This window comes from Psammomys obesus, unplaced genomic scaffold, assembly GCF_907164565.1.
Source record: "Psammomys obesus unplaced genomic scaffold, mPsaObe1.curated_primary_1811, whole genome shotgun sequence".
Lineage (NCBI taxonomy): Eukaryota > Metazoa > Chordata > Mammalia > Rodentia > Muridae > Psammomys > Psammomys obesus.
In genome coordinates, this window is record NW_026596069.1 from 22,710,848 (window position 1) to 22,725,686 (window position 14,839).

Sequence of the window (14,839 nt, forward strand, 5' to 3'; positions counted from 1 at the left end):
GCATAACGGGAGCTCCATGAACACAGTGAGTGATAGTTCTGGAGACCTCCTCAGTACAAGGAGGGCTCAAGGACATGGCATGACATAGCTTTGTGGCGACAGAAGTTCGTGTGCTTATGGACCTTCTGACCTCTCACCCTGCAGGTCAGTCTATCAGCTGTCTGTCTGGATACTTTATCCTATCCTTTATAATACAACAAATTCACCTAATGAGTATTTTCTGGGCATCTTTTATGTCCCAAACCCTGTTCTATGGTAAGGGGCCCACATTCTGCTGACGGCAGAAGGAAAGACAGTAATTTTTAAAGTGAAAGGCATGCTACAAAGGGCTAAAAACTATGGGAGATCAAGGGCATCAATACAGATGGTGGCCAGGATTTTACCAGGAGTGGCGACAGTCATTCTGAACGCCTGACTCTTGATGGAAGACCTGAGAAACAATCGCAATGATGTCTGGAGAGAGAGCTGCGGGCCAAGCAGCAGTGAAGGCAACACTGGCTTCGTGATTCATCATTACACGCCACAGCTCCTGCCAGTTCCCTTGTTACCTCAGTTAGACACACTGACCAGCAACCCAGAGAGTGATCCCTCATGTACCTTAGCTCTCTGCTTATGTGAACTTTGACAGTCAGTGCTCACTCCAAAACAGAAGCATCTGGTGCAACCCTTTGGGTTGGCAGGGTCCAGGTAGAACGATCCAGCCCGACACACTTGACACTCCGAGCCTTCCACATTTTCCTGTGGAAATAAAACACGAAGCATGAGTTCTGGAAGACACTTCAGCAGCGAGAGGCACAGAGCCAGCACTACGAGGACAGAGAGCAGGAGAGCCATTGGCTTAGCATGCCCACCTGGAAACATCTGTTAGGATGTGAATCCCACCCGTAGCCTGGTGAGACCCGAGGCATGGAGGATAATCGTGGGTCTAACCCAAGAACAAATGACAAGGACGCTGTGCCCCCTCTCAGTGCTGTAGAAAAGGGTTTGTATTGATTTTTCTGGAAATGGTTTATCTTATCAGCCAATTATCACAGGGAGGGGAGAAGGGGTCTGTGGCCTTTCCAAAGGGTAAGTAAAAACAAAATGCTACACGCATCTCAGAAGCCCATCCTTGGTCAGTCTGCTTCAAGAACTCCCAGGCGTCACGGGACCCGTGTTACCTTGCATAAGCAAGCGCCAGTCCCCGGGTCACACACTTGAGGCTCACTCCCGTCTCTGTTACAACTGCAGGGAACGCACTTGGGGAACTTGTAGAAACCAGGAGCACATTTGTCACACTGAAGCCCTGTGATTCCAGGCTTGCACCTGTACAGGAACAAAGGAAACGAAACTCCCCATCATTGCTCTGCTCACGATTCTGGAAGGCCTTCCGGCACTGTGACAGAACAGTCGCTGCAAGAAACCAATTACACAGACCCAGCGGCCGAGTGTGGCAGCTGATATCCACAGAAAGGGCGAGGTTGTGATCTAGAAAAGAGCACTCACCGTGGATGGCCTGTGACCCCTGAGTCAGGATCCCTGCTAAGGGTTGGAGGTACAAAGATGGGTACTGTCCCTCCCCAGAAAGCCACATGGAGAAATGAGAACAACTCCCCCTTTCCCTCTAATCTTCTCTCTCTCCTACCTGGTTTCGGGGTTAGGGGTTGGAAGGAATAGGGGTGTGGAGAGAGGTGGGAAAAAGAACCCAATAAAGTAGCCAAAATCCCAGCTATACATTCTTCCTGTGAATTTTCAATTTTCAGCACAAAATCCTTGAAGGACAGCAGCAAAGGAGTAAAAGCCTCTCATGTCAAAAGTGAGTGTATACGAAGCTTATAGAGGAGGTGGAAACAGAAGGAAAGGGGAGGACAGTTAGAGTAGGTATGGGCCAGGCTGCTCCAGGCTGTTGGCTTTCGTTGAGATGAGGAGAGCCTGAGGAAGGTTTTGATGAAGGGGTGGTATGATGAGAGTGAGCTGTGCCGAGCCACATGTCACCATGCACCCCCCCACACACAACAAGGCGTTCACCATGCTGAGCTGTCATGAGGAATTAGTATAGCTTTCCCTGTTAGAACACAAGTGTGATAGAGCCTTTCATAAAGTCTGAGCAATAAACATGAACGCACACAATCATACAGCCACTATGAAAACCAGAGTGAGTATTCATTAAAAGCCACACTACAGATTTATGTGCAAAGGAAGTAAGAGCGGTGTGCCATAGAAACAGCTTCATGCCCATGTCCACTCCCGGGCTATTCACAAGGCCAAAAAGCCAGAATCAGGCTGTGTGCCCACCAAAGGATGAATGGATAAAGAAAGGGTGTCATATGTACAGAGAGAAATACTACCCAGCTATAAAAGCCTGTCATCCATACAATACAATGGACAGGAGGGCACTGTGCTAGGTGAATTAAGCCATCATACGAGTCAAATATAACATGATCTCACTGATGTATGGAATCTAAAATCATAGCTCTCATAGAAGTTGAACAAAGAATAATGATTACTAGAGGCTGGGAAAGGCAGAAAGAAGAAAGGCCTGAGAAAAGGGGAGTCACCACATAAAAATTTAGAGTTAGATAAGAAAAAAAATAGAGTCTTAGAGAAGCAGAAGAGAAAAAAAAATCTGAATATATTTACCATGGTTTAATATGATGTCTATGCTAATTACCCTTACTTGGTCATTCTACAATGTAGGCATGAGTTGGAACATTACATTGTATGTATAAATATGTACAATTTTAGGTATAATCAAACATTTGAGATAAAGATTTTGATAGACAAAGGAATCAGAAACATGAAATTTATCAGCACTGACTCAAGTTTTATGCAGTAACAGTATTATGCACTAGTAACAGAATTCAGGAGGAAACAGACGATAGAATAACCGCGAATTAGCATATTCCTATTAAATTAGGGATCCAGAGTCTTCCCAGAAAAACGTGTGAGGTCTGGGTGACTCCAGGTCAGTTTGAGATGTTCAGCCACACTTCAGAGGGGAAGTTTCCCTTTTCCTCTCTGTTGTCATGGTAGCAACCAGACTCCTTTGGCTAGCCGCTCGCTTACTCGCATGAGTGAATAAATAAGTCAGAAGGAGAGCCAGTCAGGAGATCACCAGTACTGATCCAACCTGAAGTGGTTCAGGACTTAGTAAGGGAGGTAGCCAGAAAGAAAAACAGGCCTGATGGGGGATAGTCTGTCCCTTGCCAGTAGTTGTCATGTGACTGGATATAGGGAAACTGGGTTTTAAAGTCTGGAATCTTAGTCTCTTAAAAACAAGAAAGAGGCCATCAGTGTTAAGCAGATATTTTAAGTCTAAGAGGTAAGAAGGTTTGAAAGACTTGGAAGGTAAGATGATGATATGGGGGTCAGCCTGATTAGAATTTGGGAGTTAAAGATCAGCTAGGGGGGTGATTCCATTAAGAGATCACTAAAAATATCATTTCACTGGGGGCTGTAGAGATGGCTCAGTGGTTATGAGCATTTACTGGAGTTCTGTTCCCAGCACTCACATCAAGTGGCTCACAAATACCCATAACTCCAGCTCCAAGGCAGCCAACACCCTCTTCTGGCCTCCGAGGAACACACATGTACATATACTCATGCCAACACATGCACACAGACATATGCGCATACACACAAACAAATCAAATCAAAAATCTTTAAACTTTTTTCACTATATATGCAAGAGGACAGGAGCCCCAAGGAGATGGGGACGTGGTCCTGATTAAAGCCAGAGCATCCAGGTGGGCTGATCTGCAGGGAAGATGGAACGATGACCAATGAGGATCAGGAGGGGAGTGTGACTCTGAGAAGTACTCAGGGGTAGAGGGGCCTAAGTTCGGGAGAGGGGATGAGTCTCAGAGAAACAGAGCACAAAAAGGGGCGGGGCAGAAAACCATGGCCCTGACCAAAACTGACGGCAACTACTATTCATTGGGTGTTGAGTGCGTGTCAGATACTGTCTTAAGAGTGTTTACATATGATATATAATTGTCTAAGTATATATAATAAGTCATATATAATACACACATTCATACTTACATAGAATACGCACATTCTATAATGCATACTATACATGTTGTATATATAATACATACATCAAATATATTACACATGAATGCTCTGTGGGATGGAGCATCCCAATTTTACCGAGGAATGAAGGCCAGAAGAGAGCAGGAGTTTGTCTATAGTCACCCAGTGAGTGGCAGAGGCAGGATACAACGTGCTGTAAACTGAGGCCACACGGCTCTTCACTGAGGACCGGGGAAGGGGAAACAGCCCGAGCAAGATCATGCCAGGGATGAGAGAAGGATGCCACAGGACATAAAGGGTGAAAGAAGGAGCAGGTGAGAATTCTGGCCCCCACCTTCCCTGGTGACAACGTCGCCTGGTGTTCCAGTCCCGTTATTTGATTAGTCATCAAAGGAATTGCCTTCCCAAATTATTAAGCCTGGCTGGAAGCCCTCCTGTCCCAAGAATGCCAAATCTTTTCTGGGGTTCTATTCCTCCATCTTACATGGCTGTTCACTGGAGAAGCAGCTGAGATGGAAGTCATTCCAACAGGCTTCCCTGAAAGGCTGAAAAAGCACGTGGAATTCCTGGCTTCCCTGAACGTCCATGGTGGAGGGACGTCTCCTTAATCCACCTCAAAACAGCATGAAGGTGACTGCCATCATGCAGCCCTCACAAGCAGTGCCCAGCTTCCTGTTTGCACCAGACACGCACAGGCATTCTTCTGAGGGTATTAAAAGCCTGTGGAGCACTGCAAGAGCCAAACAGTATTCATTTTCCATTACTGAAAGCAGGTGAAAACTTATTTCCCCTGCTATTCTGTTTCATTAAATCCACACATCTGCTGCTTTATATTGCTACAAAAAAAAAAAAAAAAAAAAAAACAGAACTGTGTTCAAACAGCTCACAGTTAGAACTCCAGGCTCTCAGGGCTGGCCAGAACAGTTGATACAAGATTGTCTTGATGCAATCAGAGATTGAGCAACAAAAAAAAATAATAATAAGTTTAAATTTAGATGGAAAATCAGAGATGATTTTGCCAAATTTCATTTTATGCACTTGGAACTGGGACTCGGAGAGATCTGTCTTGGTTCTTCTGGGTATGCTATGATACTATCTTTCTCATTGAAAACTCAGTTTTGTGCTTCCAAGAAGTTATTCCTAAATTCACTAAAACTACAACACCTTGTGATGGAATAAAGATTGAGCATTGTGAGTAGCTGCAATTATTTACTACCTCGTTTTAAAACAGATGAACATCTGTAATGGTTTGACTTGGTGCGAAGGGCAAACTTCACCTTTGTCAGCAGGATAGACAACACAGAATGCTAATTTGTAAGCTCTGTACTTTGTGATTGCTTGTACAACTACACCCAAACTTCGCACTGCTGAGAAAGAATGTGTTTTTCCCTTTGGCTGCAAACACCGGGAATCACCCACATGTTCTCTTGGTCAAGCTTTGGCTGTCTATGAACATAGTCCTCCTTGCTACCATCAGAACTCTCCTGTGCGCAGGAAGCAGGCTTTACACAGAAATCACTTATGAGGGTGAGGAGATGGCCCAGGGGGCAAAGTGCCTGTCAAGGAGGCATGAAATCCTTGCTCCTAAGTTAAGAAATTTCTAGTCAGTTAAATTATCATTGGCTGGGAGTGGGTTGTTAAAATTCCTCAGGGTTATTTTCCTAAAATACTGTGGCAAAGCCATCTATCATCTCCTGCTGCTTTAACTGGTTTTAAGTCTTTCAAATCCCTCTTTCCTCATTGTGTCAGCAGTACTGGGAAAAACCAAGGCTCTTCTGACCAACAGTTAAGTTTTAGACTGGATTCTCTGGCCTTTCTCCCTGTCTGAACATGGATTCTCTAGCCACGTCTCAATTCCTTTGCTTCCTATGATTAAGCCCAGACATGGCCAAGAGGCCCATGCCAGATTGTTGACTGACTAGTTGACTCAGGCAGGCCTCATAGTTGTGGTTTCAAAGTCTTAGGATGGCTCATGGCTCACCTGTCTCTCAACTTCCTTTCAAATCTCCCCACCCAAAGGAGCCAGCAGGCGCAGGCAATGGTGGAGGCATGGGAAAGGCTCTTCTTGGGAAAGTGAGCCAGTGCTGTGATGGAGATGATGGAGAATTGAACCGTGTCCACCAAAAGTACATGCAGATATTCTAGTTCTAATTCCCATTTCCAACAAGGGGCTGTTACCTGAAAACGACTCTTTGTAGCTAAGATGGTGCTATCCTAGAATTTGCTGGATATTAAGCCAGCTTGACTGCAAACAAAGAAGGGATAGCCATGCAGAGAGGAGAGCGCCACAGAAAGAGATACAAAATAGGAAAACGGCATGTGGTGATGTGACAGAGAGTAGAATGATGTAGCCACAAGCCAAGGAACTCCAGGGAATGCTGGCAACGCCAGAAGCAGGGTGGGGGTGCGGGCATGAACTAGGTTCTTCTTCAGAGCCTCATCTGGCCTCAGATCTCTAGCCAGATGCCTGCGCAGAGTGCATCAGTGCTGCTTTAGACCCCGCCTGGGTCATCTATCAGCGCAGCCACGGATGTTAATACATCTGCCCTCAAGTTGGAGTCACTGAGGCCTGTCCCAGCCCACATCCCAATCCACACATGTGGTCCGTATGAGGGTGAGAGAAATGGGTGGTAAGTTTTTGTTTACATTTGTAGTTAGCATATAATTATGTATGGCATTTCCATACATAATTAATTTTGGAAGATTCTTCCCCCTCCCCTTATACCCATCTCATCAGCCCCCACCCCTGTTCCATGACTCACACCCACTCTCACATAAACACACATATGAACATTGAGGAGCCACATATGAGAGGGAGCGTGCAGTATTTGTCTGTCTGAGCCTAGGTTACCTCATGTCATACTGTGCTCTCCAGCCCCATCCATGTACCTGCAAATGTTATGAATTCATTTTTCTTTACGGCTGAATAAGATTCTACTGATGTATATGCACTATTTTTTTTTTTTTTACCCATTCATCTGCTGACCAACATCCAAGCTGATTCCATTTTTCTCTGTGATCGTGCCTTCTCCTGTAGACATCCAGCTGGCCTACACACCGGATGCTTCCATTTTCCTGCTTTAAACCCCAACTGCATTTTCACCAGCCTTTTCTCAGGATCTGAATCCTGGCCTTTTCCCCTGTGGTTACTTTCTAGCTCTGCTGAGATTAAACTTGTCACCTGTTCCCAGGTGACAACAGTCCTCACCCTCTGACTCACTCAATCAAACCCTTTAGCCACATTCTAGCAGACATTTGCTTTCTGGAGGTTGACTGTCAAATTGGCAGGCTGTTGGACCACCTAGGAGACAAGCCCCTGGGGTGGAGGGTAGAATCTAGATTGGGTTAAATGAGGTGTGAAATCCCCAGCTCTGAATGAAAAAGGAGAAAGCGGGCTGCAAACTGGCACTTACCCGAGTCCAGCTTCCAGGCCGCAGACCCGCAGACACATTCGATTAGCCACTTCAAGACCCTCCCACCATAACTTCCTGGCATTATGGGCTATATCCCCAAACTCTGAACCCCTTTCTCTTAACTTACTTTTGCCAAGGCTGTTGCCACAGCAACAGGAACAAATAACTAATACAGCAACCATTTCTCAGCTATTGTGCACTGGACCACAGTAGTTCTTGAAGATGGCTAACCCTGCCTGGTTCTCCACTCCCAGTAAGCCCTGCCTTGGAGGTCTGTGGTGGCTAAGTTTGTCAACCAGACATAGTCAGGTTGAATCACCTGGGAAGAGGGTCAAGAGAGAGTGTCTAGATTAGGTTGAGGCTCCTTCTTCAGGTGCCTCTGTTATGCCAAGTCACGGTGCGCAGGTGGGAAGTGAAGAGGGACAGTGGCCACCAGGTAGAGATGGCACCTGGCCGTCAGGATCTAATGCTCACCTGCACTGCCCGCTGTCCCTGTCACATGCAGAGATGGCCTCCTCGATGGTGCCCTTCCTGGAGCAGTTGCAGACCTCACAGCCAGCCAGAGGGTGAAAGTTGAAGGAATTCCTCTCGCAGACCTCACACTGGGGCCGGACTGTGCGGGGTGGGCAGAGACACTTTCCCGTCACCTCTTCACACAGGCGTCTGCCACAGCTACAGGCTGCCAAGGGAAACAGACACTGTGTGAGAGTTGGCCTACACAAGCCACTGGCGTTTCCAGACGTTTCCAAGGAGTCCGGGGGAAACGTTTTCCTTCCCCTTCTGTAGGGACATTATATTGCCTGTGGTGATCTGAATCGGTCGTACCAAGTGCTCCCAGGAGTTAACAGCGAGGCCCCCATGTGAAGGGCAGCTGGGCTAACTGGCTCAGGCTACGGACTCCATGAACCTACCAGCTTGCTGTCCTTCCATTCTACCATGGGCCTCCTTACAGCGGAAGGCTCTAGAAGGCACCAAGTAGTGAATGTTCAAGACATTGTGAGGCAGCTCCCTAGCTTCCCAAAGCACCACAGGTCCAGGACCGGCACGTTGTGCAGCAGTGAGACCATTTTTGTTTATTCAGACAGAGACTGGTCCCCTTGTGGCCATCCGTGTGCGCACCTATGTGCTGCTTACGGCAGGGGCTGACCTGGGGCCTCGGGCCGCGGGGCGATTCCTGAGTGAAAATCCAAGGGTTTCTAACCCAGTGAGCAATGAGCCCATGAGACCCTGAACGTCCTGTCTAAACTGAGCTTCCCCTGGGCCACACAACCTGAAAGGGCCTCTGCTAGGAAGGGGACTGAGCTGTCCATGTGCTATGTATTTACACTGGCATTTGTCTTTACTGAGAGCCTTGCCGCTCAGAGGGCAGTTTGTGGACGTGCGGCAGTAGATAGTTCATGTGTTTATTAGAAATGCAGAGTTTTAGGTCCAGAGTCCATCTCTTGGATAATAGTCCCCGGCATTTGGGAAGTCCTGCCATACACAAACGTCATCCCCTGGGGCCTAGGGAAGGCTTCAGGAGCGTGGCAGGGCCCACTTACGTTGGCAGCGTGGGAATCCATAGTAGCCCGTGGCACAGCGGGTGCACTGCCTCCCGATGACATTGGGTCGGCAAGGGCACTGCCCGCCCTCGGGACTGCAGTGGCGGCTGGCGGCCCCAGCAGGGTGGCACTCACAGGGCAGGGCACCATTATGGTAGAAGGCTACCAGGGACCTTGCGGAGTTCTTACAGAATCCAGAGGCTGCCTGGGGACTGTGGAGACAAGATAACAGGTGGTGATGGCCTGAGCTAGGCGTTGAGCCCCAGCTTCTCCTTCCTGCTAGCTCCACCTGGCAGCATCTTTCGGGTGATCACTGCATTTGGGAAGAAGTGAAAGATTACCCCACGGTGGATCCAGCTGGTGACAACCCCTTCCCCCCACATCTGCCCCAGGAAATGGCGCATTCCTGGGCCGCAGGAATGGCCAGCGGGAACTTTGGTGATGGAACAGCGGCAGGATGAACTGTGTGGGACGTGAGTTACAGCTTGTGGAAAGACAGAGAGGATGGTATGTTAAGAAGCTTCAACTACATCTCAACCTCACAGCCACCTGGCCAGTTGGATCACAGTCCATTTCACAGGCAGCTCAGGCATCGTGGCTGTTGTGTGAGGGTCTTGAGGATGAAGGATAAGGCGTGGAGGAGAAGTCATTAAGATCCACAGTGGGTTGGCTCTGGGCCCTTTGCTTTTGCCATCACTGCACAAGAAGAGTCTGTCTTCAGGGCCTCTGGAGCTCCTGGCTCCTTGTAGAAGCCCCTAAGGGGCTCTGGGTTCCACAGCAGAGCTTGTGTTGGGACTGGCACACTCTTAGTCCTCAGAGGTGAGAGAAGAGAGGGCACAGAAGGCACAGTCCCCACCACAGAGATGAGTGGGGATCTAAGCTATGCCCTCACCAGTGGAAGACGTTCTTTTAGGATATTCAGCAGCAAATAGGATTAGCAAGGGGTAAGTAATTCTCCTAATCACTTCCTAATCCCAAATTGAGGGTAGGCCTCTGCCGAGTTCAAGGTTGAGTGTTGTCATAGCGAGGACTCTTATAGAGTGATGGGAAGAGGAGGACATCCCCTTCCTCACCCCCAGATTCACTGCTGCTTTCCTAGGTGGTGAGCCGAGGGCTGACTCCAGGCCAGTCTCTCTCCAGACCTCACCTTGGCTGGGAATGTGAGCATGACCCGGGCATGCCAGAGCCCTCCCGAAAAATGACACTTACTCAATATGAAAACTGTCTCCTCCACAACTGCTGATGAACTCGAAGGACTTGTCCACTGATGTTTTGTGAAGTATTTGGTAGTCATAATTCTCTGCGGGCACCACTAGAACCCGGACCTAGAAGAAAGCCATCAGCCCGTGTTTGGATTTATAGCAGGCATGCTTGTGACTAACCAGTGAGGGAGGAAGAGAAGAACTCCACATCCTTTCCTGTTATTCCAATGCCAAGAAGATGAGGTTTAGGAAGAAACTGGAGCAGCAAACCCAAGGCAGGGCTTATGGCTCAATGTGCATTGCTAGGAAACAGTGAGCAGAGCAGAGGTGGGACTCCTGAATCGCCTGCTGCAGGGACTAAGGAATAGCAGTGTCAAGTGGCCATTGGTTCAAGGTACCTTGCAGATGAGCAGAGCCTGTTAGGGATGGCTGGGGCCCAGTGTGACACATGCCTGGGACTCCCTGGCACTCCATGGAACATGGCTCTGTAGTTTTAAAGGTAAGCAAACTGAAGCTGCACAGTCAGCAGGGACTCTAACAGCATGGCTTGCCTCTGAAGTTTACTCAGCACTTGTGGTTTAAATGAGAATGGCCTGCATAGCTTGTGTATCTTGAACACTGATCGCTGGTGGGTGTCACTTTTGGGGGAGGCTTACTAGGCGTGGCCTTGTGGAAGGATGTGTTTCACTGCAGGCAGGCTTTGAGAACCCAGTTTGTGTGCACACTCCCCTCCTCTGTCTTCCTGTCTAACAACTGTGGTTCAAGATGTAAGCTCTCAGCATTCGGCTCAAGCCATCATGCCTGCTGCTTGCCACTCTGTCTCCCTGCACACTGGATGCTTTTCCTCTGGAGACCACAGCCCCTCTGGGTGTGTGCCTGGTCATAGTGTCTGTGTCACAGCAATAGAAAAGCAATATAGCGCATCACACTGACCAACTGTAGGGTGGGTCAGCACTGCGCCTGTACATGGTGAGCCACGGCGCCTGCACACCCAGTTGGAAGATTCAATGTCTTTGACAACTGCTCACCAGCTTGTAGCTGACAGAGGCCACTGTTCTTCTGTGTTCCAAAAACACCTGCTGAGCACCATGTGCCAGGCAGTGCTCTAGGCACAGGGTTAGAAAATGAAGGCCCTACGCTCCGGGATGGTAGCAGCCTCAGAGAGAGGAGGAGACACAAGCACTAGAGGACCACTGCAGAACCCAGTGAACTCTTGCTGGTTCTCAAGACATCCTAAAGGAAAAGGTGATTTAACTCTAAGACACTCACTGATCAACAGAATTTTGCCAGGTACAAAAAGCAGGTAGGAGAGTCTAGAAAAGAGCACAGGAAGGCCTGCTGGCATTGTCAAAAGCGGCATACCTGTGAGCTTTAGACAAACGATTACGGTCAAAGAATGGGAAGTGGGGAACATGGGATGGGGAGAGACATAGATGGAAGATGAATTAGAAGCAGGGATCCGGAGCCATGAATCCCTGAGAGAGGCACATGAACCAGAATGAAGTGCCTCAGGGAGAAGCAGGAAGGAAACAGCAAGGCACTTGGACTAGAGCGAAGCAGGTTCAATAAAGTGAGCACCAGAGACCACGGAAGCAGGTCAGGCGAAGTAACAGCGGACTCTTGACTGTCAGACATTGGGCCTGGAGTTCAGACACGATCAAGAGTGATCTCAGAGACATGGGTGCTGTTCCCACAAATCAGAGAACAGCCTCAACAGGCACGGATGATGTTTACATAGAAATGACACCACTGTCTCAGAGTGGAACCTGGGGCACGGCACATATGGAGATGGGTTAGGTAAAATCACTAATGGGGGACAGGACAGAGTGACAGAAAGTGACAGGAAGCAGTCATTAATGTGAAAGCTTCAGAGGGGCAAGGCGGAAGCAGAGGCTGGGGGATCAGGGAGGCGCTTACACAATCATTCCTATTCTCCTGGCTTTGGTTGACACATGGCTTCATCTTCATGGGTTTGTGAAATACAAACACTTCTCTAAAAATCATCAAGTTTTCCAGAAATAGGATTAACTCCTTGGAACAAGTATTGCCAGGAGCCTAACACACAATGGCTGACCAAGGAGGAAACTCAGGCTAAGCAGAACTCACCAACGTCAAAGACTTTCCCTCTGGAATCTTCACCGTCACAGCCACCTCTGCTTCTGAGATGTCAAACTCCACCTGGCCGTCAGCCATCACTTGGTCCTGGCAGCCAAGCAGATGGGGACAAAAGGAGGCAGGAAAGGAACCTGTGGAGGGAGAGGTTCTGTCACATGGCTGCAAAGATGGCGGCAGGCACACGTCCTGGAGCTGCTCCTGGCTGCTCACCTGACCACCGTCCTCCTCCGTCCACAAACACCTCTGTGGGGAACCTCGGGTGTTCCGCTTGATAGAAGTGGATGACAAAGACGTGTCGGCCCAGGTGTGGTATGAATCCTCTCAGGGTTACTTGATTCTAAGAAGAAAACAGAAGGGGGGAGGGGAGGAAAGAACTCACAGACTGAAGAGCTTTGAATGATTAGGACATGAGATGTTACTCTAGTTGGTTCCCACCAAAGCTTACTGTTAGCTCCAGCCTGCCTTCAGCGACTCAGCCAGCAGCCTCAGCAGCAGCACCCATCAAATGTGACATGTATACACTTTAAAAGGTCCCCACAACCACAGCTCTGTCTCCTAGTCTCTCTGTCCTTGTCTCTCTCTCTCTGTCCCTCTCTTTCAGAAGTGGCCTTTTTCTACTCCCCCCAATAAATCTCTTGCATGAGGTCTGTTGCATGGTGTGAACTTTGCAACACACCTTGGCCCTGACCCACCAAGGTACTGCACTGAATAAACTCCAACATTGATGCCTGTGACTCAGTAGGATATCCTGCTGTCTGCCCATTCCCCCTTTGGTGGTCCAAGCCACAGTGGGACCGATCCCTTATTTCTAGTCTACCTGCAACAGACTCACTTTTCAGATTACCTGGGAATCCTACCCAGCAGCGGCAATTGGTAAGTTTTTGCTTTGATTGGTGTTTTAGAAAATAAAAACAATTTGGGCTATATAACACTTATTATTATTTACCCTATAATTATTGCAGTGGTATTATTTAACCTGCTATCACGAATAATATGACACAACACCTGTTAGATTTTGTAACTGCCTTAGTTAGCTTGGGCCAGGCAGACATTTCTACCCATGTTGTCTCAATAACCTCACCATCCACCTCCCAGCCCCCACCCAATGCCTTCCGCTTTAATCATCCTCATCTGGTCTACCTTCCAACCATAATTCTAAGATACTTGCTTGTATTCTTTATCTGTGCCTTCCATGCCATTATTGGAGTCCTTCCTCCTGGCCCACAAGGTTCCTTCTCCACACTAACCCATCATGGCATCCTCCTTCCTCCTCTCTTCCTGTCCACCCATCTCCCACGATTCTCTTTGTCCTCCAAAGTCCAGGAACCTTAGCCATGCCTACTCCACTCTGCCCTGTCCAGGTACAGGTGGGTTAATCAACCAATCAGGTTGTCCCAGGTGGATTTACACAACAAGAACATCCGGGGAGTAACCAGATCTTGAGGGCCAGCATCAGAACAACCCCGAACAGGTTGGTATAAATGCTTTTCTGTATCCAAGGAAGTAACCTTTGAACATCCGGCACCCCTCTGGTATTCTTGGAGGCAGAGGTAACCCCAGCCAAGATCTTTAAGGATCTAGTTGGCTCTCTTCGCCAACCCGCACCTCTGAACGTTTCCCTTGGGTGTGGCTTCATTTTTTGAGCTCCATTTCCACTTTTTGGCTTCATTTGAAAGTCCTAACACCAGGGTTTGTGGCATCCTGGGCTTTTTATCCCTGGCCCCTGTCCAGTGAGTTGACTACTTGTTGAATGGCTTTTGCTTTCTTCGTTAGGTCCCCCTAAGTCCTAGGGGTGCCTTGGACTTTAGACTTTGGACCACACCTCTCTTCCTTACCCATTGGAATGGTACCTCCTGGCTCCCCTTTTGGGGCACCACTTGAAAAACCTCCAACTCTTCCACCTACCACCTGACTTAAGGGCCTCTGAACTTATCTGCCTTTTCAGTCAAATCTGTCCTCAATAACCCTTAGATAATCAATCACAATGGCTTCCCAGCAGTACCTGGGACCTGTAAAGTAATAGGGACCTCTCCAGGGAAAATAGAGAGAAACTCCCCATTGTCTATTTCTTTTTACTCTACTCTAACCCCTCTGTTTTTGTCTGCCCTGCCCCGCCCCCGCCACACACACCTCACACATACTGTGTAAATGTCTTGTCTTTAAGTAAGGTTGATGGATCTATATCCAAAGTGGGAGCCTGAGTCAGGCCCTGGGGGTGAAGAGACACGGATGGAATGGACACTGATGCAGTAGCAAAGGAGCAGGGAAACTACAGCATGCATGTGGCATGCACAGCCCTGGTCTTCCCTGCAGTGTCCGCTCTGAACCAAGCTGCTGATCTAAGTCTCCTAAGGTATATGAGGATTTTGTTTTTGTTTTTTTTTTTCCTTTTTTGCTGGCTTCTGATACCCACAAAATTTGATTCCAAATTCCAGAGTCCAATTCTTCAGCTGCTGCTTTCCCCGGGGCCTGCTCTGCCCTGATGGGGCACCATTGTGCTTCCCTGGCTCCTGCAGCTGTTTGCCTCTGGCTGGCCGCACTCACAGGACACCTT

General features: G+C 48.4%; 1 protein-coding gene across 1 annotated transcript in view; it reads right to left on the minus strand.

Annotated features, from left to right (window-relative positions):
• The window catches only part of Lama3 (laminin subunit alpha 3), a 207,385-nt gene that overhangs the window by 76,943 nt on the left and 115,603 nt on the right, over positions 1 to 14,839 (minus strand). The window contains exons 28-34 of the mRNA XM_055625584.1: positions 12,496 to 12,622; positions 12,277 to 12,416; positions 10,178 to 10,293; positions 8,969 to 9,180; positions 7,902 to 8,106; positions 1,161 to 1,305; positions 598 to 738 (exon numbers count right to left, since the gene is read on the minus strand). Coding sequence (XP_055481559.1) covers positions 598 to 738; positions 1,161 to 1,305; positions 7,902 to 8,106; positions 8,969 to 9,180; positions 10,178 to 10,293; positions 12,277 to 12,416; positions 12,496 to 12,622 — 1,086 coding nt within the window. The remainder of the gene's footprint in view (positions 1 to 597; positions 739 to 1,160; positions 1,306 to 7,901; positions 8,107 to 8,968; positions 9,181 to 10,177; positions 10,294 to 12,276; positions 12,417 to 12,495; positions 12,623 to 14,839) is intronic.